Source organism: Callithrix jacchus, chromosome 3 (genome assembly GCF_049354715.1).
Source record: "Callithrix jacchus isolate 240 chromosome 3, calJac240_pri, whole genome shotgun sequence".
NCBI classification, from domain to species: domain Eukaryota; kingdom Metazoa; phylum Chordata; class Mammalia; order Primates; family Cebidae; genus Callithrix; species Callithrix jacchus.
The window spans coordinates 146,276,852-146,304,811 of record NC_133504.1 but is presented as its reverse complement, the minus strand read 5'-3'; the positions used below and the strand labels follow the sequence as shown (position 1 = coordinate 146,304,811).

Genomic DNA, 27,960 nt, shown 5'->3' with positions numbered 1-27,960 from the left:
TTTTAAGAACTGGTGAAGTGATAAAACACTTCGATATTAAGGGATTAATCTTGAATTCTTATTTTGTGATTCAAAAAATATTTTTAGGACTCTGAAGTTGATCCTGAGAAGTTTTCCAGTAGGATAGAATGTGAAAGCCCAAACAATGACCTCAGCAGATTCCGAGGCTTCCTGTGAGTAATACATGACATACCTTTGTAGGTGTGAGTGGAATTGTGTGTTGCAATTGTACTTAACTCGATAAAGTGTTTCTGTACTTATAACCTTGTTAAATCACTAAAGGTTGTAACTTTAACCACCTATGAAAAAAATTGGCTTATTTTAATTATTTAATAAGCATCTACACACACACACACACACTATTCACTCTGGAGGCATCTTATGGCATCCAGATCTCCTTTGCAAGGGCAGCTAGAATTTGAAGTCCTTACCTAAATTCAGGCATCAGCCAATAAATGCTCTACGGCCTTGAGCCAAATTATCTGCCTGCTTTTATCCTCAGCCTCCTGATTTTTAAGAGAAGACGATTAGACCTACTTCACAGTGTGAGAAAAGCAAAGTTCCCAAATATATTTTGAAATGAGAATTATTCTGATACTATTACCTTGATACCAAAAGCATATAAAGACATTTAATGGAAGACAAATATCCCACATGAGCACAGATGCAAAAATTCCACACAAAATTACAGCAAATCAAATCCAACAATGTATGAAAATGATAATACATCATGACCCAGTTTGGGGGATTTATCTGCCCAAACCTCAGGATTGGTTCAACATTAGAAAATAATACAATGTAATTCACCATACTAGGACTATATTAACAAACCATATTAAACAAATCAAAAAGGAAAAACCAGGTGGTCATCTCATAGGTGTAGAAAAAACATTTTACAAATCTAACTTCCATTCCTGCAAACTCGAAGTAGAAGGGAACTTAATCTGATAAAGGGCATCCATGAAAAACCTAGAGATAGCAGCATATTTAGTCATGAAATAACTTCTCTTCTAAGATCAGGAACAAGACCAGCTTACACTGGAAGATCTGGCTAGTGTAGTCAGGCAAGAAAAGGAAATGAAAGATATCAAGCAAGAAGGAAGTAAAACTACCTTTTATTCACAGATGGTATCATGTTCTTTGTAGAAAATCTGATGAAATCTCCAAAACAACAACAACAAAAAACTGCTAGATATAATGAGTTTAGCAATATTGTAGAAAACGAGATCCAGATAACAAAAATCAATGTATTTCTGTATGCTAACAATGAGCAGATACTGACATTTTTAAAAAATACAATTTATTATAGCATCAGAAAAATGGAATGCTTAAGTATAAATCTGACAAATAATGTGAACTACCTGTACACTAGAAACCACTAAACACCAGTGAAAAAAAATTCAAGAACTAAATAAGTGGATATCAGTTTTCCCCCAGATTTATCTATAGAGCAACTGAAATCCCAATCAAAATCTCAATACGGTCTTTAAGAAATTGACAAGCTTATTTTAAAATTTAAGTGGAGATGCAGAATAACTAAGGCAACTTTGAAAAAAAAAACAGGAAAAAAGCTAGAAGGCCAAAACCACATGATTGTAAGACTTATCAGAAAGGTATAATGATCAAGCCAGTGTCATTTTGGCATAAAGGTAGACCAGCAGATCAGTGGAAGAGAGTATATAATCCAGAAATACACCAACACATTTATAGACAATTGGTTTTTAACAAAGGTGCAAAGACAAATAGATGGAGATTGGTTATCTTTCAACAAACAGTACTGCAACAATGGGGTATTTGTGTTTTCAAACATGAACTTTAATCCATACTGCTCACCATTTACAAAAATTAACTCAAAGTGAATCCTAGACTTAAATGTAAATCTACATGATAAAAACTTTCAGAAAAAACATAGTGGAAATCTTTTTACTTTGTATTATGCAAAGATTTCTTACATACAACACCAAAAGCACAATCCATTAAAGACGAAAATAAATAAAAGAAGTCATCAAAATTTAAAATTTCGCTCCTCAAATGATACTGTTTATGGAATGAAAAGACAAGTCACGACAGGAAGAAAATATTTGAAATCCATGTATTTGTTATGGGACTTATATATTCAAAATATGTGAGTCCCATATATATTCAGAATATAGAAAGGCCTATAAAAATTCAGCAATAAAACAAATAATACAACTTTAAAAATGGTGAAAAGACTTTGAACTGATGTATTTGACATTTGAATGCAAATAATTTTGTGAAAAGATGCAGGTTAAACCACAGAGCTTTACCTGCTAAAATTAAAAAGATCAACTGTACCAAGTGTTGGCAAGGATGTAGAGGAACTTGTACACTTAGATGCTATTAGTGGGAATGTAAAATAGTACAACCTCTTTGGAAAACAATTTGGAAATTTTGGAAAAAGCTAAGCATATCCTCATTATATGACATGACCATCCCACTCCTAGACAATTATCCAAGAAAAATAAAAATATGTGTTCATTCTATGACCTGTATACAATGTTCATAGCGGCTTTATTTATAATAGCCAAAAACTGGCAGAAACCTAATGTTTATCAACATGGACAAACAACTCAATAAAGTTGGTTAAAATTCTAAGAAAAGTATTAAGATGGAAGGAAATGTAGAATATAATAGTAGCATATTTTTTATTTTTATGGGTTCAGTGGTACATGTGCAGATTTATTACATGGATATGTTGTGCAATGGTGAGGTTTGGGCTTCTAGTGTGCCCATCTAAATGGTGGATTTTTCCTAATAGGTAATTTTTCAACCCTCATGCCCCTCCCACCCTCCTTTCTTTTGGAGTCCCCAGTGTCTATTATTTCCCTCCATATGTCCACGTATACCCACTCTTTTTTTTTTTAAGGAAAACTATATGCTTTACTGAAGCTTGATTATAAGTGATACAGTTAAGAAATATATTTTGTCTGATTTTCCAAGTAAAAGATCCTTTTAAAACTTTTTAAAGCATTTTTAAAAGCTTCTATGTAAATAATCATGCAATAAATGCTACAGAGAAGCTATAAAAATCTTCAAAAATTGTGAAATAAATCTGATTTTGTGACTTTATCATAGAATATTTTAATAGAATTGTTTTGTTATTTTGAAGTAGCTAAAACCAGACTAGTAATACCCTGGTGTCTTTAGAAAAATCTACTTTAGCAGATAGATATCATTTTTTAAATTATTTTTTATTGCATTTTAGGTTTTGGGGTACATGTGAAGAACGTGGAAGATTGTTGCATAGGTGCACACATGGCTGTGTGATTTGCTGCCTTCCTCCCCATCACCTATATCTGGCATTTCTCCCCATGCTATCTCTCCCCAACTCCCCACCCTCTGTTGTCCCTCCCCTGTTTCCCCCCAACAGACCCCAGTGTGTGATGCTCCCCTCCCCATGTTCATGTTTCTCATTGTTCAACACCCGCCTATGAGTGAGAGCATGCGGTGTTTGATTTTCTGTTCTTGTGTCAGTTTGCTGAGAATTATGGTTTCCAGGTTCATCCATGTCCCTACAAAGGACACGAACACATCGTTTTTGATGGCTGCATAATATTCCATGGTGTGTATATCCATTCTTTAGCTCCCACTTCAGAGTGAGAATATGCCGTATTGATTTTCTGGTTTTGAATCAGTTCACTTCAGACAATGATCTCAAATGCCATCCATGTTGCTGTAAAATACATGATTTCATTTTTTTTTATGGTTGAGTAGTAGTTCATGGTGCTATGTGTGTGTCCGTGTGTGTGTGTGTGTGTGTGTGTGTATCAATCACATTATCTTTAATCATCTGTTGATGGACATTTAAGTTGATTTCATGACTTCACTGTTGTGAATAGCATGACAAGAAACACATAAGTGTGAGTGTCTTTTTGATATAAAAATGATAGTTCTATTTTTAGGTCATTGAGAGGTGTTCATACTGTACATACAGGAGTTGTACTAATTTACATACCCACCAACAGTGTATAAGCATTCCTTTTTCTCTGCATCCTTGCCAACATCTGTTATTTTTTGATGTTCTTAATAATAGCCATTCTGACTGGTGTGTGATGGTATCTCATTGTGGTTTGAATTGGCATTTTTCTGATGATTCGTGATACCATTTTTTCATAGGCTTGTTGGCCACTTGTATGTCTTGTTTTGAGAAACGTCTGTTCATGTCCTTTGTCTACTTTTTAATGGGGGTATTTGGTTCTTTTGTAGTTGTTGCTTTGTTTGAGTTCCTTATAGATTCTGGATATTAGTTGTTTGTTAGATGCATAGTTTGCAAATATTTTTTCCCATTCTGTTGGTTGTGTGTTTACTCTGTTGATTGTTTCTTTTGCTCTGTAGAAGCTGTTTATTTTAATTAAATCTGATTTGTCTATTTTGGTTTTGTTGCATTTGCTTTTGAAGTCTTAGTCATAAATTATTTGCTTAGGCCAATGTCCAGAAGAGTTTTTTCTGGGTTTTCATCTAAGATTTTCATAGTTTGAAGTCTTACATTTGAGTCTTTAATCCATTTTGAGATTTTTTTTGTAGATGATGAGCGGTAGGGATTCAGTTTAAATTTTTTCAGCACCATTTATTGAATAGGGTGTCCTTTCTCCATTGCTTATTTTTGTCAATTTTGTCAAAGATCAGTTGGTTGTAGGTATGTGGCTTCAATTCTGGGTTGTCTATTCTTTTCCACTGATATATGTGTCTATGTTTTTGTAGCAGTACCATGCTGTTTTGGTCACTATAGCCTTGTAGTATAGTTCAAAGTCAGGTCATGAGGTGCCTCCAGCTTTTTTCTTTTTGTTCAGGATTGTTTCAGCTATTTGGACTTTTTTTTGTTCCATATGATTGTAGAATTGTTTCTTCTAATTCTGTGAAAAACGATGTTGATATTTTATACGAATTGCATTGAATCTGTATATTTCTTTGGGCAGTATGGACATTTTAACAATATTGATTCTTCCAATCCATAAGCATGGGATGTTTTTCCATTTATTTGTGTCATCTATAATTTCTATAATCAGTGTTTTGTAGTTCTTCTTGTAGAGATCTTTCACCTCCTTGGTTAAATGTATTTCTAAGTATTTCATTTTGTGTGTATGTAGCTGCTAGAAATGAGATTGAGTTCTTGAATTGGTTGTCAGCTTGAACATTGTTAGTGTATAGAAATGCTACTGATTTTTGTTCATTTATTTGGAGTTTTGAAACTTTGCTAAAGTTGTTAGAAGCCTTTTAGAGGAATCTTTAGGGTTTTGTAGGTATAAGAACATGTCATCAGTGAACAAAGATAATTTGACTTCCTCTTTTCCAATTTGAATGCCTTTTACTTTTTTTCCTCTTGCCTGATTGCTCTGGTTGGGACTCCCAGGAGTATGTTGAATAGGAGTGGTGAGAGTGGGCATCCTTGTGTTGTTCCAGTTATTAGGGGGAATGCTTTCAACTTTCCTCCTTTCATTATGATACTGGCTGTGAATTTGTCATACATGACTCTTGTTATTTTTGAAGTACGTTCCTTTGACACCTAGTTTTTTGAGGATTTTTATCGTGAAAGGATATTGGATTTTATTGAGTGTTTTTTCTAGATCTATTGAAATGATAACATGTTTTTTTTGTTGTTGTCATCCTTGTTCTTTTCTTTTCTTTTTTTTTTTGAGAGTCTCACTCTGTTACCCAGGCTAGAGTGCAGTGGTGTGATCTTGGTTCACTGCCACCTCCACCAACTGGTTCAAGCAATTATTGTGCCTCAGCCTCCTGAGTAGCTGGGATTACAGGCACCTGCCACTAAGCCTGGGTAATTTTTGTACTTTTAATGGAGACGAGGTTTCACCATGTTGACCAGCCTCATCTCTAACTCCTGGCCTCAGGTGATCTGCCTGCCTTGGCCTCCCGAAGTGCTGGGATTACAAGCACGAGCCACTGCACCCAGCCTAGTTTTTGTTTTTAATTCTGTTTATGTGGTGAATCACATTCATTGATTTGTATATGTTAAACTATCCTTGCATCCCTGGAATAAAACCATGTGATCACGATGGATTATCTTTTTGATGTGCTGTTAGATTTGGTTTGCTAATATTTTGTTGAGGATTTCCGCATCTGTGTTCATCAGCGATATTGGCCTGAAGTTTTCTTTGTGGTTGTTGTTTCCTTGCTGGATTTTGGTATCAGGGTGATACTGGCTTCATAGAATGAGTTAGGGAGGCCCTAATGACTCCTCTGACTTTTTGGAATAGTTTCTGTAAGATGGGTACCAGCTCTTTTTTTTGCATGGCTGAGAAAATTTGACTATAAATTCATCTGACCCTGGGCTTTTTGTTGGTGATGGTGGTAGGTGTTTTATTAATTTTCAGTTTCATTACTTATTATTAGTCTGTTCAGGATTCAAATAGCATATTTAAGTAGCTCTGAATACAGACACCTGTAGGGTAGGATCAGGGAGGGAGCCATAAAGTGGAAAGAGGGAAAGGCTTAGTCTTAGTTAGGAGATAATGCTGGAATTAAATCTTCAAGAATGAGAAGATGCCAGACAAACAATAAAGTGAAAAGAATGGCTGGCATTTCAAGCTGTGAGAGCAACATAGGCAAGAGCATAGAGGCCTGAGACTACAGTGTATTTGTATTGTTCTGTGTGGCTAAGTATGTCTGGAATGTAGGTGAGCAATAAGGCAGATCATGAAGAGGCCAGAGCCTGAAAGGCCTTGTGTATTTTGCTTAAAATGAAACAGTTATCCTGAAGTTATTGGGATTAGTATTAGAAAAATCCTTCCATGGAAATTTCAGATGGTCTTCATGAAAAGAAGTTAGGCAGCTGCCCCTTTCTCATCAGAAACATGCTCATAAGCCATTTCTTAAAATGAGTCATTTTCAAGGATCATTTCTTCTAGCTGCTGACAGTGAATAAAGTTTCCTCTTATAAACGTCAGATACAGGGGCTGCCTTTTTTTGACCTGAGGTCAGATCTGTCTTAGGGAGCAGCCTGTACAGCTGTCCTTTTTCTACAGTTGGGCATGCCGACTCCTTAATGAGCTCAGAGTCGCCTCTGGCAGGATGCATTTGGTTTATGCGGTGAAGAGAACAGAAAGGAACTCTAGTCTAGCACTCTGTGGTCTGGAGCATAGCACTCTGCAAAGAATCTGGCCCAGTGCATGTAATTAGTAGGGTTTTTTTTAATGTATGAGATCACTGTTGCCACACAAATTCTGATTCTGTGCCCCAATTCTGATAGTTTGTCTAGTGTCTGAGACTCCCAACTCTTAGCACCTCAGACCTGTTTGCTCTGGTGTAAACTTGACAAGTAATTCAAAATTTCTGGACTGGGCACAGTGGCTCATGCCTGCAATCCCAGCACTCTTGGAGGCTGAGATGGGCGGATTGCCTGAGCTCGGGAATTTGCAACCAGCCTGGGCAACATGGTGAAACCCTATTTCTACTAAAATATAAAAAAATTAGCCACACATGCGCCTATAGTCCCAACTACTTGGTCAGCTGAGACAGGAGAATTTCTTGAACCCGGGAGGTGGAGGTTGCAGTGAGCTGAGATTGCACTACTGCACTCCAGCCTGGGCGGCAGAGCAAGACTGTCTCAAAAGTCAATCAATCAATCAATCTGGACTGGAGCCGTGCCTACTTTTGTCAGCCTCAACCATTGGATATGGTTCTTCTTAAGAGACACATTCAAGCATCATTTGCTGTGCTGGGCATTGAGTCTTCTTTCTGAGCCCTTACCTGGTTCCAAGGCCCTACTAGCTTTCTGCCTATCCAAATTGTCACTTTCCCCTACGGTTCTGGGCACCATGTTTCCCTGCCCTTTGATTCCTTTGTGATGTTTGTGATGGGCTCCTCTGATATCACTTTACTTTGAAATTTGCCTCCTTACTTTCTGATTAGCATGTCCTGACTGCTGAAGTGGCCAGCCTCCTAGAATCCTCAGATTCTGCCTTCTCTAGTGATTGAAGGGGCCTTTGTCTGTTCTCTTGACGTCCATCCTGAGAGCTGCCATCGGCCATTGACAGGGAAGCATTTAATAAGAGAATTAGCTTAGGTAGATACAGTGATTTTCTGTAGAATTATTTTGGTCCGCTAAACTAGCTCGTTATTTTTCTTTTCCTGTTTTGTGGCCTGTTTTCAAAAAGCAAACGCAAATTGAGATGCTCAAGCTACCTGTCTATATGACACCTTCTTTGATCTTCATGCTCTAAGGTAGAACTGACATCCTCCCTATTTGTGACTACACTGTATACTGAATATCAGATTCCTATGATATTGTCTATGATATTTTGACTGCACTTACATGTCTCTACCTCAGTTACATCCTCTTAGACCATGGGAATCCAGACTGCATATGTTTGTTTTTCTATTTCTAGCATCTGGGTTGGAGTGCTGGGCACGTAGTAAATAGATGTTTCATGGAAGCTGTATGTGACAGCCAGTACCTCATACAAAACTCTGAAGGTTCCATACCATGAGTGCCAATTATCAGACACATGTAAAATACAGGACATTTTTGGAATTTGCAGTAAGTGCAATCAATATAGAAGCTGAATTTTGGTCTAATAGTGATATTACAAAGTGATTTAATGGTGAAAAATAAAGATTTCAGGGGCAAAAATCTTAATACTTTCTGAGGAACTTTGGAATTGATGAGTTTATATATTAAATTCTTTCCTATAAGGACTCTTGGGATAAAAAAGTGTCACGTTGCTGAGGACTGGCTGATGCTTACCTGGGAATGCTATATGGAAATGTGAATGTTGGGACTTAATTTCCTCATCTGTAAAACAGAAAAGTTGAATTAGCTTAAACTCAAGGATGCATCTAGCTTTTACTGTCTCTTTGTGTACAAACCTGTGTATAGACATATACCTGTTAGGAGAAAGTGCTTTACAAAGTATGGGAGTGAATGACAAATCTGTCTTCCTCTATCTTTGTAGTGTGAAACCTTATTTGAATAATTCTTACTTTATTTTAATTATAATTCCAGACAGCAAAGTTATATTGACAACTTTCATATATGTAAGAAACAAGCAATAACTTTCAAATTGAAGTTTATTGCTTAGAAAACAACCTAATTTTAATACTGAAACTAAGAGAACATTTTCAAAATACGTGAAAACCATTACTTTTTAAAATATTCCAGTGATGTTGCTCTGTATTTTTGTCACTGTAGCAATTTGGTCAAATAATTACTTCGATAATTTTTAAACTATTTATTACAGAAATTTTCAAGCATGAGAAAGTAAAAGAAAGGTATAATGAACACCCATGTGTTGACACTCAGCCTTGGCTGTTTCACAGTTTTTCCATCTTTGTTTCATCTGTGCTTCCACTTCCTTTCCTACCCCTCCACTGTGTCATTTCACCGTAAATACTTTTATTTATACCAGATAAGGTCTTAAATAAGTCACAGCCACAGTAACATTATCACACCCATCAAAAATTAAGAACCATTCTGTAATATCATCTAATACTAAGCTTTTGTTCAAACTTCTACAATTTTCTGAAAAAATGTTTTTTGATAGTTGTCTTATTCTAACCAGGATCTATACTTTGCATATGATTGACATGTCTCTAAATTTCCTCTCCCAATAAATTGAGTCATTGAGCTTATAGAGTTTATCACATCCTAGGTTGAGATGACTGCCTCCTCCTGGGGTTGGGCTTCCTCTCCTTCCCCCTTTCATTCCCCTACATCATTCATTTTCTGAATAAAGCAGGTCATTTTGCCTATAGAATTTACCATGTTTTAGATCTGGCCAACTGCATTCTTGTGGTAATATTTAACATGTTTGTCTGGCCATCTTATTATCCGTATACTATCAAGGGACATTTTTAGACTCCAATGAAGTAAACAGAGTCTCTCCCTGGAAAATAGCAAATATGTATATACACATACATATATACATACATACACACACAAAATATTGAATACAATTTCAAAGGCTTCACAGATACTCTGAAGCTATAGACCCCAGGTTGAAATACCTAATGGAGGTTTGATTAAGCACCTGTGGGCCATGACTTCCTTTCCCATAAATCACAAGGCCCACAATGTCTTCTTGTCCCATTGTAAGATTCGTGTTATCAGCCTTATCCTATGATTATAAAGTTCCCATCAGCCTTTTAAACACTGATTTTAGCAGCCACCGATTATCATTGCCTAGAATGGTTCTTGATTTCATCCAAATTGAAAGTAATTTTTAAACTCTATCAGAAATTTTTCCCTCATCAATTACTAAGTTATCCTAAGTATTTGTACTAGAAAAGTGGGGTTCTTGCTTGGAATATTTTTTATAGTAATAGAAGTTGACAAACAGTGACTACCATTGAAAACAATGGTAGTTAGAAACTTGTTGCATCATTTTGCTAGATTCACAAAGCAGTAACTGATTCACAAAAGCAAAGACTCAGAATCATCCTAAATGCCCATCAGCAGTAGACCAGATAAAGAAAATGTGGTCTATATACACCCCATAGAATGCTATGCAGCCATAAAAATGAATGAGATCATGTCCTTTGTAGCAACGTGGATGGAGCTGAAGACCATTCTCCTAAGTGAACTAATTCTGGAACAGAAAACCAAATACTGTATGTTCTCACTTATAAGTGGGAGCTAAACATTTAGTACATATAGACACAAAGATAAGAATAATAGACGCAAAAGCCTAATTAAAGCTGGATGGTAAGAGGAGCATGAGGATTAAAAAACTACCTCTTAGGCACTGTGCTTATCACCTGGGTAATGAAATCTGAGCACCGAAGCCCTGCAACACATAGTTTACCTATGTAGTAAACTTGCACGTGTATCCCTGAACCTAAAAGTCTAGAAACAAAACCAACAACAACACAAAGCAAGTAACTGAAATAACCAAAGTAAACGGGCCAGAAATTTGAAACCTTTCCTGTGAAATGCCTTTTTACTCCAAGCACTCAAGAGCCATAAAATTTATTTTTATATCCCCACTTTTGCTATTTAAAAGTGAATCTGTATGCTGTCTTTCTTACAGAGAACATTCCAACAAAGAACGTGTGGGTCTCAGTAAAGAAAATTTGTTGCTTAGAGGATGCACCATTAGGAACACCGAGGCTGTTGTGGGCATTGTGGTTTATGCAGGTTGGTTATGTTTCTAATTTCCATTGTCTCCTCTGTGCTTTTCTACAAGTTAACATTTTTCAACTCAAAAATGCAATCTGTCAAGGCAGAAAGGAAATTTTGTCTTGACAAACTTAATTATCGGTCTCTGGTTTTCTAAATGGATCACAAAAGCAGATTAAACTGACAAAATAGATCATGTAACTGAGTTTTATTAAATTGTCTGTCAGAGAGTTTCTTAAATATGATATTTTCTTCCTGGATTTAATCTGTACATTTTCTGTCATACTGCATGTCCTTCATAGGCCATGAAACCAAAGCAATGCTGAACAACAGTGGGCCACGATATAAGCGCAGCCAATTAGAAAGAAGAGCAAACACAGATGTCCTCTGGTGTGTCCTGCTTCTGGTCATAATGTGCTTAACTGGAGCAGTGGGTGGGTAAAATTTGATTATTTGCTGACATCTTTTCACCAAGATATTAAAGTATTTCATTTCAAAATGATATCTGTGAATGTTTTACTCTGGGAAGGGGGATTTTATTTGTCAGTAATGTTTTTCCTCACATCCTTGTCTCTTTCATCCCTGGGCCTGTAAAATATTAGTGTTGACCAAATTCATTCATATTTTGCCATAGTACTTAAGAAACCTGGAGAGTGATTTAAAGAGAAAGAGTGAGATGGAAGAATGTATAACCCTTTGAATATGAATTTTCTTTCCAAAAACAAACAATTGGTGTTGAATCAAAATGAATACTCTCATTCTCTCTCCTTCAGGAATAAAGTTTTTTGTTTGCATGCTGTATATTTAGCATCCTTTTGATGTCTGTGCATTTTTTGAAAGGTCATGGAATCTGGTTGAGCAGGTATGAAAAGATGCATTTTTTCAATATCCCCGAGCCTGATGGACATACCATATCACCACTGTTGGCAGGATTCTATATGTTTTGGACCATGATCATTTTGCTACAGGTAATTTTTATTAAGCTTAAGGTAGAATGTTAACATCTTTGCTGCTTAACCAGCTATGTTCAGTTTCGTATCCTTTCTTTAACCTACCTTAACATTTTAAAACTTGTTTGGATCTTCTTAGGTCTTGATTCCCATTTCTCTCTATGTTTCCATCGAAATTGTGAAGCTTGGACAAATATATTTCATTCAAAGTGATGTGGATTTCTACAATGAGAAAATGGATTCTACTGTTCAGTGTCGAGCACTGAACATCGCCGAGGATCTGGGACAGATTCAGTACCTCTTTTCTGATAAGACGGGAACCCTCACTGAGAATAAGATGGTTTTTCGAAGATGTAGCGTGGCAGGATTTGATTATTGCCATGAAGAAAATGGTGAGTGTTGGATTTTCCTGAAAGCCAACCTTAGCATTGGTCTTTCTTAGAAACCACTTAAGTGTTGCATGTCTGACAATTCTGACACAGAAGTGGTTTATTTAAGCATTGGGTACTTAATGCTTCCAGGTGGGCTTTAAGCTTCATTGTTTTTCCTTCGAAAGCTCGTATGTTAAAGTCAAGGAGTCTACTGCCATGGTTTCTTTAAAAGTGAAATAAATTACTGGTTGAGTAAAAGTGGTAATTGGAGGGATGAAAATGATATTGGACTATAAATACTTTTGAAAAGCTAATGAAACTATGGACCATTTCTTTGAAAAATATTTTGGAAATAATTCCAAAGGGATTGCAGGCCTCATCGTTTGACCCCTAGGTAACCATTGGTGCTTGATTAAGAATACCTAGTTTAAGCAAAAGGAGCTGAACTTCTGGCTCTGAAGAAGTAAATTTATAAATTCCAAGTTTCCTTTAAAGAGTTGAACTTAATTAATTTTTCAATTTATAAAAGAAATAGGTGCTCCTATGAAAATAATTCATAGTAGTGGACAAAACAGATTAAAAGCCCTACTCTCCCAAGATTAACCACTATTAACAATTTGGTAAATATGCATATTTCTCTATATGTGAACATATATATTTACACATTTTTCCCTTTTATGAATTAGAACATGTAATAGTACTATTGTTGTCAGTTGTTTCTTTTATTCAACAATGTCTTATGGAATTTTTCCTAAGTCAGTTTATATAACTTAAAAATAAGAATATGGTGTTCTACTATATGTGGTTGAACATAGTTTGCTATACTTAATGGTGACCACTTGGTTTGCTAATATAAAAGCGCTGTGGTTAACATCACTTACTCATTCACCAAACATTTTGTGAGCTCCCAATATGTGACATGAGTCCCTGATTGCATGTAACATAGATTTTTTTTTTTTGTCAATCAATGAGAGCATGTAATGTTGCTCAGGTTGGCCTTGAACTCATGACCTCGCCTCCTCAAGCGCCAGGACAACTGGCCGGAGCCACCATGGCCCCCGTAACATAGATTTATGACAAGAAGATAAACAAGATTAAAATTATGATAAATAAAATTCAGCATGCATTATGCATCTTGGTACATAGATATTTATTCAATTATTTTTATAAGATACATTTTCCTCTAAAATATGGTAATTTACATTCCCATAACCCAGAAAAATAATGCTTGTTTTTCACACCCAGCCATAATGGGATGAAGTTACAGCTTTTTATCTGTGTGATTTTTATAGGTAGGTTAGCACTTCATTGTCTTAATTTGTCTCCGCTTACTAATGAGATCTTTAACATTTTGTATGTTTTTGGTCATTTGAATTTCCTTGGGAAATTAATTGAATTATTTCCCTATTTGTTAAATGGGTTTTCCTTGTTCTTGGTAATCTGTGGGAGAAATTTTAATCTAAGGTCAGGGTTAATGTTCAGCTTGTATGTTCAGTCTAGACTGTGGCCAGTGTTGATGTTCATTGGTGTACTCATTTAGAACAAGTTCTTAAATGCCTTGAATATCGACCCTGATGTTATATTATCCTTTACTTCTATATGTGACAAATATTTTTCTGATTCATTATTTATCACTGTATTGGTTTTCTATAACTGCGTAACAAATCACCACAAACCACAATGGCTTAAACCAACACAAACATGCTGTCTCACAGTATCTGTAAGTCAGGAGTCTGGGTATAGGATAAGTTCCTTCTCTGCTCAGGGTCTCTCACCAGGTTGAAATAGAGTTGTCTGCTGGGACTGTGATCTTGATGATATTATCCTTGCTTAGCGTACTGATATTTGGCAGGATTCACTGTACTGAAGTTGTAGGACTGAGGTCCAGGCTTTCTTGCTGCTGTCATCCTGGGACTATTCACAGCTCCTAGAGGCTGGCTGCCTGCTATTTCCTGCCACACAGCCTCACCACAGCAAAGCAGTTTGCTTCTTCAAGGCCAGCAACAGAATTTCTTATTTGAATCTTTCTGATATCAGGGAAGCCCTGACTCCTTTTTAAAGAACTAACCTAATGAGATCAGGTCCACCTAAGATAGTTCTTTTTTAGGTTACTCAAAGTCAGCTGATTAATTACATCTGCAAAATCCTTCTGCTTTTGCCACATAGCATAATTTAATCACAGCATAGTCACAAGGTGCATCTACCGTAGGGGAGAGGACTCTTAGAATTCTGCATACCACAGTCTCTAAACTGTGCTTCCAGTGTCTCTTCTTATCAAAACCTTTAGATCTTTGTTACATACATTTGTCAGTTATTATGAATATTATGATTTCTGATGGTAGCATTGAACTTAGACATCCCATCATGCCTGGGACTGTTAAAATATATACTATATTTTCTCCTAGGTACATGTATTTTTAAGTCAACTTTTGTAACTTGTGAGTGTAAGGGATAAAATGTTAAGTATTTATTATGTAATCATCATGCACATGTAAAATGCAGCTAATCATATTGAATTTGTGACACTTTGCATTCTGTTTCATCTTACAATAAAATTTAAAAGCCATCACTAACCTACACCAAACGGAATAGATGACTGTCAGCATTTTAATGCACTTTTGGGGTCCTTTTAACACACACACACACACACACACATATATTTGTTTTTAAGATATGTATGTGCATGTACACATACACTTATGTTTTTGTTTTTTAAAAAGAGATGTCATCACAGTGTGCTTTTACTTTTATAACCATTTTTCTTAAGACTTCATCATTCATTATTCAATCAAATGGAACCATATTAATAAACAATGCTATGCTAAACCTCCATAGTGCATTTGTGAGGTGTTTTCCTGAATTATTTGACCATAGATCCCCATTTCTAGGAAGTGTCTTTCAGCAGCAGTGTTTCATAAAATATACAGTGAGAAGCATTGCTTTACTTTTTTTTGTATTTATAACACAAAATTTTATATTCATAACATTTCAAAGAGCTAATACTAGCCCCCTTCCACTCTAGTCACTGAACATACATATCCCTGCCCAAGTGAGTACTTTTCGTTTATGCCTCCTCATGCAGAAAAGAGACCAAGTGACTGGGAATCAACTGCTATCCTGATTGAATTGTAATTGATCAGCAACCTGTTTGAGAACAGCAGTTCTAGAGGTGCTAACTTTGCCTATGACCACTTCTCTACCATAGACACACCCAGAGCTTCTAGTCTTTTTTATGAAATGGTTTTAAATTAGGCACATGTGTACACACACACATACACACACTCTCTTTCTCTCACACATACACTCACACACTTACACACACACACACACACACACACACACACACTAGTGGAGACCAGTTCTCTCTAGAAATTAATACTGAGACATATTTTCACTGAAGTGAAAACTATTTTAACAGTATATCTGTGTTTTAATGGCCAGTCCTTTAGGGTTTTCTGCAAAAGTGTTGCCTAGGAGATAATTTGGTGAAGAATACTGCTGCTTGGAAACAACCTGTTACACATGCAGTTGCCCTAAACACATCTGACAACACCACTGTATATTTTAAAACGTTCCAGCTTCGCAATGTGCCCCAGGTACTGGCAGCATCAGCAACACCTGGGCATGTTTTTAAACTGTGGAAGCTGAGACCCCTCTTCAGAAATTCAATTAAATTCTGCATTTTAACAATATCTCCAGGTGATTAATATGCATATGAAAAAATTTTAATAAGCCACTCCATTAAAAGACTGCTTAAAGAGAATGACTTTCTTTTTTTTTTTTTATTTGAGACGGAATTTCACTCTTGTTTACTCAGGCTGGAGTGCAATGGCACGATCTCGGCTCGGCTCATTGCAACCTCCGCCTCCTGGGTTCAAGCAATTCTCCTGCCTCAGCCTCCTGAGTAGCTGGGATTACAGGCATGCACCACCATGCCCAGCTAATTTTTGTATTTTTAATAGAGACGGGGTTTCACCATGTTGTCAGGATGGTCTTGATCTCTTGACCTCGTGATCCACCCGCCTCGGCCTCCCAAAGTGCTGAGATTATAGGTGTGAGCCACCACTCCCGGCCATGAGAATGACTTTCTTAAAAATAAACTTTTAAATTTAGGATAGTTTTAGATTTACAGAAAAGTTACAAAGATATCCTGGAGGGTTCCAGCATGCCTTCATGCTGTTTCCCCTGTTGTTATCATCTTGCATGAATCATATGATATATTTATGATAAGTAATGAACGAATGCAGATACATCATTATTAATTAAAACCCATACGTTATTTGGACTTCCTTCATTTTTCCCTAATGTTCTTTTTCTGTCCCAGGTTCCTAGCTTGGATACTGCATAACAGTTATCATTTAGGCTTCTCTAGATGACAGTTTCTCAGATTTTCTTTCCTTATGATAAACAGTTTTGAGTGGCATTATGCTGAGATTTTATAGAATGTCCATCAATTTGGCTTGTCCAGAGCATGCCTTTATGATGTACAATTTGTGAATCTGATTTACATGGAGGCAGTAGCATTGAGCACTTTCCGAGAACAAGGATTTTGGCATCAGGCCTTCTGAGTCTGCATCCCACTTTTACTACCTACAAGCTATGTGGCCCTGGACAACTATCTAATGTCTCTGTGCCTCAATAAAAAGGATCAATGACACTATTGCTCTCACTGGATGGTTAAGAGAATAAGAGAAGATAATTCACATAAAGAATTTACAACAACAAATGACACAAAATGAGTCCCCCTTTTTTTATTATACTTTAAGTTCTGGGGTACATGTGCAGAATGTGTAGGTTTGTTACATAGGTATACACATGCCATTGTGATTTGCTGCATCCATCACCCCATCACCTATATTAGGTATTTCTTCTAATGTTATTCCCTCCCCAACCTCCAGCCCTCTGCTATTCCTTCCCTAGCCCCCACCACCTGACAGGCCCCAGTGTGTGATGTTCCTCAGTGTGTGATGTCCATGTGTTTTCATTGTTCAACAACCACTTATGAGTGAGAACATGTGGTGTTTGGTTTTCTGTTCTGTGTCAGTTGATAAGAATGATAGCTTCCAGCTTTATCCATGTCCCTGCAAAGGACATGACCTCATCCTTTTTTATGGCTGCATAGTGTTTCATGGTGTGTATGTGCCACATTTTCTTTATCCAGTCTATCTTTGTTGGGCATTTGGGTTTGTTCCAAGTCTTTGCTATCGTGAACAGTGCCGCTATAAATATATGTTTCCATGTGTCTTTATAATAGAATTATTTATAATCTTTTGGGTATATAACCAGTAATGGGATTGCTGGATCAAATGGAATTTCTAGTTCTAGATCCTTGAGGAATCACCATACTGTCCTCCACAATGGTTGAACTAAAATGAGTTCTCTCTAAATGTAGCTGTTGTTACTGTTGTTGTTGTTATTGTTGTAATTATTGTTGTTAAAGTAAGAAATAGGCCTATTTCTTAAGGAATTCATGGTCCAGTGTGGGAGGCAGATATGTAATCATAAATTCCCATGTTTATTATCATAAGATATAAAGTCAGTGTTCTTGTTCTGTCTTGCTTTGATTTTCAGGCAGTCAGTATTGGAGGTGGGTTTTGCACTGATTAAGTCTTGGGATGTTGAAGGTAGGATATTGGAAGTTATTGGAATGCTGGAACTATATGGGAAATTAGTTTAGAACAAAAGTTTGCATATCGAGGATAAATGGGTGATACAGTTGGAAGAGGTTTAGCTGAGTGTGTTGTTTACAAGCAGGCAATAGTTGAAATGCTGGAAATGTTTGCAGATTTAGTTCACAGTGAAAGGATTGATGGAGGATTGATAATACAGTTGAAAGAAGCTCATCTGAGTGCTGTTCAGCCTTGTTTTGGGCCCTTTGGAGAGCACATTGAAAGTATAGACAAATTTTTTGTTCCACAGGCTCATGCCCACTTCTTCTATATATCAAACTGATGCAAGTAACAGGCTATAGGCAGATTACTGGGTATGTGAAAAGGGGAATGGGAAGAAAAGACAGATTGGGGATTAAATAATGAAGAGGAATAAAGTAGGTAATTTAGTACCTATCTCAATACTTATCTTCAGACAAAAGAAAGAACAGACTTTGTAAGTTTCTTCTTAAGAAGCAGAAGGTAAGAATTCCTGCTCTGCTTTGAGGCATTTTTAAAAAATTATTTTAGAATCTACTTTAACATAAATATTAAGATATATTTAAAAAATACTAAGAAATTTTAAAAGTTATAACCATTTGAATAAGTTTTATCAATATGATAATAAACATTTGTTTCTCATACAATATATTATTTAAGACAAGGTCTCACTTTGTTACCCTGGCTGGAGTGCAGTGGCATGATCTCAGCTCACTGCAGCCTCAACCTTCTGGGCTCAAGTGATTCTCCCACCTCAGCCTCACAAGTAGCTAGAACTATGGGTGCATGCCACCACACGTGGCTAATTTTTGTTTTTTGTAGAGACAGAGTTTTGCCATGTTTCCCAGCTGATCTCAAACTCCTGGGCTCAAGCTATCTGCCCAACTCAGCCTCCCAAAGTGCTGGGACTACAAGTGTGAGCCACCACACCTGGCCTCACACTTAATTTTTATAAAATTGTCACTGAGCCTGGAATTCTAGCTCCATTTCTGAATCACATTGTAACTTTCCTGGTCTATTTCCTTTTTTTTTTTAATTTGAGAAGAAGTCTCACTCTTTTGTCCAGGTTGGAGTGAAGTGGGGTGTGATCTTGGCTCACTGCAACATCTGCCTCCTGAGTTCAAGCATCTTTTCTGCCTCAGCCTTCTGAGTAGCTGGGGTTACAGGTGCCACTACCATATTCAGCTAATTTTTTGAATTTTTAGTAGAGGTAGGGTTTTACCATATTGGACATGCTGCTCTCGAACTCCTGACCTCAGGTGATCCTCCCACCTCAGCCTCCCAAAGTGCTGGGATTACAGACCTGAGCCACTGGGCCCAGCCTATTTCCTTTTCATAGCTTCCACAAAATGATTAAAGGTTGAGTCACTTCATGTCTTCTTGATTCCACTTTTGCAATTATACCAATTGAACAAGTTTTCCCTACAGTAATAGCTGAGCTACCTGGCACTATACTAATTATATAGTTGCATGATGACTGAATTCCCCAGTGATGGCTAGAAGTTGGAAGATCATTAAATACAGCCTTCATGTTTATATGTGTTTTGAAGTACAGCAGTACCCCCTTATCTGTGGTTTTACTTTCCATGGTTTCAGTTACCTTTGGTAAACTAAAATAAGATATTTTGAGAGAGAAAAAGAGAGACCACATTCACATAAGTTTTATTACAGTGTATTGTTATAATTGTTCTATATTATTATTAGTTATTGTTGTTAATCTTTTACTGTGCCTAATTTACAAATTAACATTTATCGTAGGTATGTATGTATATGAATAAACATAGTATATTTAGAGTTCAATACTATCCATGATTTCAGGCATCCACTGGGGGTCTTGGAACATATCCCCTGTGCATAAGGGGAAACTTCTGTATTATATTTTTAAAATGGTATTACATCATCAGTAAATTCCTTGAGGTACTCAAGGATGTATCAGTCTCAGTACTATTGACATTTCAAGCTAGATTAATGTTTGTTTTTGGGGGCTGTCATGAGCATGTAAGATGTTTAGAAGTATCCTTGGCCTCCTACCCACTGAATACCAGCAGCACACTTTGCCCAGTGGTAGCAAGCAAAAGTGTCTACAGCCATTGCCAAACCACCAGGGGACAAATTGACCCCATGTGGAGGACCACTGAGCCAACCTATTATATGCAAATCACTGCTGAGAGGCTATAATGTAGTGGGTAGTGTGCTGTCTTTGGAGGCAGAAGACCTAAATTGAATTCCCAGCTCTACCCACAACTCATAACTAGCTGTTTAACCATGGTTGAAATGCTTACTTTCTCTGGGTCTTAATCCCCTCATCTGCAGAGTGGGCAGTGACAGTTTCTACCTGGTAACATTATTTTGAAGATAAAAAGGGACTATGTGTATACATATATATTATATGTAATATATATACACACACATTACATATATATGACCTAGCCAGATGCATGATAAAAGGAGGACCTCAAAAAAATATTAACTCCCTACCCCACAACTTTCCCTTAATATTGGGGATATTTCATTCACATGTCTATTGATTCATTCATTTATTATTCATTTAATATTTTTATTTAAATGACAAAACCTGGACTCATTGAAACTAAGCAGGGAATATTGGCCATGTGTTAAAAATTGGCTCTGTTAACATATACAGGTAGATTCAGAAACAGTAAAGCATGGGGCCATGGAGTCTAATAGAATTGATTTTAAGACGAATTTGTACCATTTTTTGTGAGATGGGGCAAATTAGTATCTGCTGAGATATAATAATTAAATGAAGCAAATGCCTGGTACATAGTAACATTCTGCACATGTAATTTATAAATTCCCAATGAGTGGTATGAGTAAGAGCCAGTATAGTTATAGAGGTCTTTGTGGAGGAGCTGGCATTTGAACTAAACCTCTAAAGATGTTTAGGATTTATATAAATAGAAAGGACATGAATGAATTTTCCAAGCAAAGGCATAGATGAAAATGGAGGAGATAAGAATCTTTGGGACACAATATGTAAACCAGTTTCTGAAGCTGGGAGGTCATACTGGGAAACATTCTATATTGTTTAGGCAGACTATATAATGACACTTGCAGAACTGGAAAAGATCTTAAAGTCACCGAATCCAAATTGTTCATTCTGAAATGTTTCATTCTGAAATCAAAGGCCCAGAAACAGCAAGTGATTTGCTGAAAGCCACTTAGGAAGAGTTGGTGCTAGAATCTAGGATTGCCACATAGACCCTTAGCCTCTCCTTGCCCCTAAAGAATACAGACCAAAGCTATTGTAATTAATAGAATGTGTGAACATTCTTCACTTTATAGAATAATTTACCCAAAGCCATACTTTATTCAGGCTGAACAGAGACGACTTAGGCCAAACAGAGACAACTAACAATCCAACAAGCATGTGTTTATTGATTGTCTGTATTCCAGATACAGGATACAATGCTGAAAAATTCAGACAAGGCCTCTGCTCTCACAGAGCTGCTGTTAGAGAAAATATTCACAAATACATTATTATTATTGTTATTTTTGAGACGGAGTCTTGCTCTGTCACCAGGCTGGAGTACAGTGGTGCAATCTCGGCTCACTGCAACTTCTGCCTCTTGGGTTTAATCGGATTCCCCTGCCTCAGCCTCCTGATTAGCTGGGATTACAGGTGTGCGCCACCACACTTGGCTGATTTTTTGTATTTTAGTAGAGATGGGGTTTCACCATGTTGGCCAGGTTAGTCTTGATCTCCTGACCACGTGATCCGTTCACCTCGGCTTCTCAAAGTACTGGGATTACAGGCATGAGCCACCATGCTGATTTTTTTAAATCAATAAAAAAATTAGTGATAAGTGCTTGGTAGAAAATTAAAATATGGTGGTATGATATAAAATGATTGGATGACTATTTCAAACTGGAGGATCAGGCAAGGCCTCTCTAAGTGGGACATAGGGGCTTAGATCTGAATGACATAATGTTGAAATTCCATACAAAAGGCTTCCAGTCAGAGGGAACATCTGGTAAAGAGGCCCTCAGGCAGGGGTGAGCTTATTGATTTTCAAAGTAAAGAAAGGGCCGGGCATGGTGGCTCACGCCTGTAATCCCAGCACTTTGGGAGGCAGAGGCAGGTGGATCACAAGGTCAAGAGATCAAGACCATCCTGGTCAACATGGTGAAACCCTGTCTCTACTAAAAATACAAAAATTAGCTGGATACAGTGGCGCGTACCTATAATCCCAGCTACTCAGGAGGCTGAGGCAGGAGAATTGCCTGAACCCAGGAGGCGGAGGTTGTGGTGAGCCGAGATCGCACCATTGCACTCCAGCCTGGGTAACAAGAGCGAAACTCCGTCTCAAAAAAAAAGAAAGAAAGAAAGCAAGAAAGCAGGCCAGTGAGTCTGGATTTTAGTGGGCATGTAGAAGGAGAAGCAAAGTTAGGTAGGTCAGCATGGCTTTGATCATCTCGAGTTATATAAGCCGGGATAGGGAGTCCAGATTTTATTCTCAGTGAATTGTAAAGCTACTGGAGCATTTTCTGCAGGAAGTGATCTGATCTGCTTTATTTTTTAGGAAGATCACTCTAGCTACTATTTGAAAAATGGATTGCAGAGGGGCAAGGAGACCAGTTATGAGACTAATGAACTGGTCCAGTTGAGAGATGATGGTGGCTTGGACTAAGGTAATGGATATGGAGAGAAGTAGAGTTATTTGAGATATTTTTTGGATGTATGGAGGACAGATGTCAGTGATACTTTGAACATAAGAAAGAAGATAGGAATTTGAAAAAAAAAAAAAAAGAAGATAGGGATTAAGGAGAATTCTAGATTTCTGGCTTAAGTAACTGCATAACTCCTTAAGTTTCATTTACAAAGATGGTACCTATCAACTGCTGCTTTGAAGTCTGAGATTATCATGTTGGCAAAACAGATAAAATTCTCTGCCCTTTTGAATGTTACGTGCTACTGGATGATTCAAAAAATAAAATAAATAAGATATGTATGTGTAGATGGTGGTGGGTCTTGGCATGGGATCTATTATAAATTTTGTGGTCAGATCTAGAAAGTCTTCACTGACAAGGGTATGTGATAAGAGACTTGTAAAAGGTAAGGGAGTGAGCCATGCCTACATCTACTGAAAAAGCCTCATAAGCACCCAAGTGTGGGTATGAAGAAGACAGTTGGATGCATGAATCTGAATTCCAGTGAGAGGTCAGAGTTGAAATTATAGGTTTATGCCTATATATAGGTCCTTTCAAAGATGGGACCATATGAGGTTACCAAGGAAGATGCAGGTAGAGAAGGGAAGGCACTTCTGCAACTCTCCAGTATTTGAGGGCCAAAAGGAGAAGACAGCAGGAGAAACTAAGAAGAAAAAGCCATTGAAGTAGGAGGAAAAATAGGTAAGTGTGGCATCAGAGAAACCAAAAGAGACATTTCAAGAAGGAAAGAATGGCCAAGTCTATTGGTTATTACTAAGCGTTCACATAAGACAGGGATGGATATGATCATTGGATTTGACAACGTGGAGCTCACTGGTGACCTTGACAAAAGCAATGTCAGTGGAGAGATGGGGACAGAAAGTCGTGAATTTACTTAAGGAGAGATTGGTGTCAGTGAAAGAGGAAAGGATTGTAAGGGTGAAGTCATTGAGTTCAGAGAGGTGAGATTCAGATGACAAGTGAAGAGTTTGTGTCCGAAACAAAGAGAGATGCTTTGTCCACAGTAGGAGGAGGAAAAGCCGAGAGTATGAGTACTGATGCAGATAAGTAGGGAGATTTGATGCAGAAAAACAAGGGAATTTTGATCTGATTGCTTCTACTTTTCTCAGTGAGGTATAAGGTAAGTTCATTGACTAAGGGTATGGGAGGTAGGCCTTGGCAACCAGGTTTGAAAGGTGAGGAGATGGTGTGAAATGGCTGCTTGAGTAACTGCCTGATACTTTCAACTTGTAAGTGGTTCTTCTCAGATGCTGACTCTGTGTGCTTTTTATCCCACAGCCAAGAGGTTGGAGTCCTATCAGGAAGCTGTCTCTGAAGATGAAGATTTTACAGACACACTCAGTGGTTCCGTGAGCAATATGGCAAAACCGAGAGTCCCCAGCTGCGGGACAGTTCATAATGGGCCTTTGGGAAATAAGCCTTCAAATCATCTTGCTGGGAGCTCTTTTAATCTAAGAAGCGGAGAAGGAGCCAGTGAAGTGCCTCATTCCAGACAGGCTGCTTTCAGTAGCCCCATTGTAAGTGTGAATGCATGACTAGAATCTTGCACACCCACAATGTTTGGTGAAAGAACAGACCTGTAATTATAATAGAGTCAAACTCTGTTGTCTTTTCTACCTTACAAGAGACTACGTGATTGCAGCTCAGTAAGATCCCTACACATAATTAGAAGTATCAACAAACAATATCACAGTATCCTATTTTTAAAAAATAACTCAATGTTGAGAAGTAGTATACCATTTCTGAAAAAATATATAATGTTTCTAGTCAGGGCTGATCATGTGTGAGCCTGAAGAAAGCTGCCTTGGTTTAAGAATCATGGTTCACTGTCAGACCCAGCAAAGCTTACCAGAGTTATCTCCTAGACAGATAAGCATATGTAATTTATAGGGACATTCATAGGCCATGTAGTACATTGAATTACTTTTTATTGCTCTGTAATTTCCCAAATCCCATCAAATTTGTGGTTTCTTCCCCATTCCTAGCCTCCAGAAGGTCATTTTCTAATATATCCATTTCAGAGGTCAACAGGATGTGTTCGTGAGTTCCAGTGGGAAGTGTCAGGAACTGTCTAGTCACATCCATTAACAAATTCATTTTACTCCAGAAGAACTAGAGGACCATGCAGAAGATGGGAAAAGAGGGAAAGATGCTGCGTGAAAAAAAATTAAAAATCAAAGTTTTGCTCGATTTAAAATTACCTCTATAAAAGTTCAGTTTCCTTCTCTGCCTTTTACATTTTACTCTTGTGTTTTACCAAGATGAGGATTTCCCAGCCACCAGACTGATAATACCTCCAAAATAGGAGACAACACAAGAATAAATCAGCTTTGGGGAAGCTTTGTGTTTCTACATTGAATCTATTGTATGTTTTTCATAGTAGAGACATGATATGAGTAGACCCCAGGGGTCTCGTTTGTCCTGGGAAGGCCTTGGGCTTCTCAGGATCCTGGCTCTTCTCAAATTGTCAACAAATGCATAATTACAGCAACTGGAGCGATCATTTCAGTCCATCACATCTCTGTGGCACTAATATAAAAACTATTATCTTAGCCGTATCAGGTGATTCCAAGACTTAATGTTTCTCCAACTTTTGAAATGGAAGAAGAAAGGGATGCACACAGTTCATTCTGTATAGTCATGATAAGGCCATATCAGAAATATGTTTTTCTTCTATTTTCTATCAATATATTTTCTTATATTTTGTCTTTTTATCTATCCTTGTGTTGAACCTTTTCATTTTCTATCCACCTGAAAGTAAGAACATGTTGGCTTTTGTTTAGACAGAAGCAGCACAGTTTGGTAATAAGGTGAGTCTTATTACCAAATACCAATTACCAATAACCACAGCTTATTGGTTTCCTGATCAAACCTCACCCTCTTTGTGGAACAAATAATTGGTTTTTCTTAGCTTAAAGTCTTTGTCCCTTTGTAGATACAATTTACCTTGTCTAAAATATATTCTCTCTTCATATTCTGCCTCTGTTCACCAAATCTGGTGAAATATTTATTCCTTTAAGAACTAAATTAAATATCACCTTTTCTGAAGACTCACAGATTCTCTTCTTCCAGCTTCCGAGCTCTGTTTACACCATTCCTACGTCCCTTCATCCACATGGCATTGGTCTTATTTCTGCCTCTGGCATTTCACCATTAACTCCTTGAGAGAAGGATTTATCCATCTTGAATCAACATCTAGCACAATGTCTGGCATGTCTGTTCTCAATTAAGTATCTTTAAAGGTTGTTGAAGGAAGCTACTTACCAGGCTGATTTTTCATCTGGGCCATTTTATTTTCATTTGCCTTATACTCCAATGTCATTACTGATTATATGGATGCTCTTGTGTTGCTGTTATTGCAGCCACTGTTTTGTTTGTGTTTTGCAAAACCATACCCCTAACATATAGAATAACAGGGTCCCGGTCTTCCTCAGTAAGATTATTTCTCAGTCTTTGTCTAAGCAAGTTGATTTTATCCTTTTTGAAGACTAAAGATTATTTTGAGAAAGCTATATAATCTTTGAACTGAAAAATGAGCATCTGCAAATACATTATATAAAATTCTAAAAGCCCATCTGAGGAGCCCAGGTAAATGACACCAGCTTGAAGGCATTCTGAGAGTTGTGATGTCTAAGAGTGGAAGGTTGTAAGATGCCACCCTTCAAAGGAGGCGAGTTGTGAGCCAGCAAGTGAGGATGCTAGGCAGGGTGCTGATGCAGATGTGCCAGCCTTTGGGCATTAGAATGTCACTGAGTTCCATGAACCCTGGGTTCATATTGCCTGTTTTAGAAATAGAAACCTTTACTTTGTAAGCCACTATGTTTATTCGTCTTTCATCCTCTGGAGTTTTTCATTCAACAAGCATACTCTTTATTCTGCATGAAACGCTCTTCTCTTAGATCTTTGTATAGCTGTCTCCTTTCTGTCATTGAGTCTCAGCTCAAATATCTTCTCAGTGAAGCCTTCTCTGCCACCTAGTTCCAATTACATTCCATCTCTCCCTTGTCTCTCTCTGTCTCAGTATAAGGGCATCTTATTTATTTGCTGTTGGGATCATTTTGGATCTACCCTCTCCCCCAGGTAGAATATGAATTTCATGTAAGCCAGGATCCTGTCTGTTCTTTTTTTTTTTTTTTTTTTTTTTTTTTTTTGAGATGGAGTTTCGCTCTTGTTACCCAGGCTGGAGTGCAATGGTGCGATTTCGGCAAACCGCAACCTCTGCCTCCTGGGTTCAAGCAATTCTCCTGCCTCAGCCTCCCAAGTAGCTGCGACTACAGGCGCATGCCACCTGTATCAAAAACATATTTCTGATATGCCCAGCTAATTTTTGTATTTTTAGTAGAGACGGGGTTTCACCATGTTGACCAGGATGGTCTCGATCTCTTGACCTCATGATCCACCCACCTCGGCCTCCCAAAGTGCTGGGATTACAGGCGTGAGCCACCGCTCCCGGCCCTATCTGTTCTATGTACTCCTCTTCCCTTCAGGGGTGCCTGGTACCACAGATCAGCAGTAAATATTTATGGGATAATGAATTTATTAATGAATTAATGGAAAGCATGGCACAGTACTGGACAAGAAGATGTAAAGTGATTAAGACCTGGCTTCAGCCTTCAGTTTTGTTCTAAGTAGAGAAGATAGACATATAAGCAAATAATTATAGTCCTGTATTAAAGACGTAGTCGTAGTTAATCCAAACTATAGTAAGGCCACAAAGAAGGGGGTGATTAGCTCTAAGGGAGTGAGGAAGGATTAAGAAAGGCTGCCTGGAAGACCTACAATTTAGGATTAAAATAGTGAGCAGAGAGGTTCACAGATTGGAAGAGGAAGGAAAGGCATTTGGAGCTGACAGCACGTGGTACATGCAGACATTCAGAACCACAGGTTCATGGGAGAACGTGGTATGCAGGAGAAATTGTCAGCATGTGGTTATTGAACTTTGTCTTTTTTTTTCAGGACTGTGCTGTTTAGGCATCAGTAAGGAGGGGGTGGTGGCAATAGAAGTTATTTGGGTCCACTCTTAAGCCAAAGTTGCAGTGGTGGAGTAGTGAACCCTTAAAATGAGTGGAGTGGCATCCGGCAATAAAACGAAAAACCCTGGGTATGGGTGGAATCAGGGAGGAGTAAAAAAACAGTATTAGAGCTCCTCGGTCAACTTTAAATCCCATCTAAAGTGTCTTTGTCCGTTACTCAGTTGAGGGTTTTTC

The 27,960-nt window shown here is 37.6% G+C and overlaps 1 protein-coding gene across 4 annotated transcripts in view; it reads left to right on the top strand.

Annotated features, from left to right (window-relative positions):
- ATP10D (ATPase phospholipid transporting 10D (putative)) overlaps positions 1 to 27,960 on the top strand; it is a 127,357-nt gene that overhangs the window by 59,632 nt on the left and 39,765 nt on the right. For all 4 annotated transcript variants that reach the window (XM_035293748.3, XM_035293749.3, XM_035293747.3 and 1 more), the window contains 6 exons: positions 88 to 173; positions 11,004 to 11,110; positions 11,395 to 11,526; positions 11,933 to 12,060; positions 12,182 to 12,434; positions 24,032 to 24,270. In XM_035293748.3, coding sequence (XP_035149639.3) covers positions 88 to 173; positions 11,004 to 11,110; positions 11,395 to 11,526; positions 11,933 to 12,060; positions 12,182 to 12,434; positions 24,032 to 24,270 — 945 coding nt within the window. The remainder of the gene's footprint in view (positions 1 to 87; positions 174 to 11,003; positions 11,111 to 11,394; positions 11,527 to 11,932; positions 12,061 to 12,181; positions 12,435 to 24,031; positions 24,271 to 27,960) is intronic.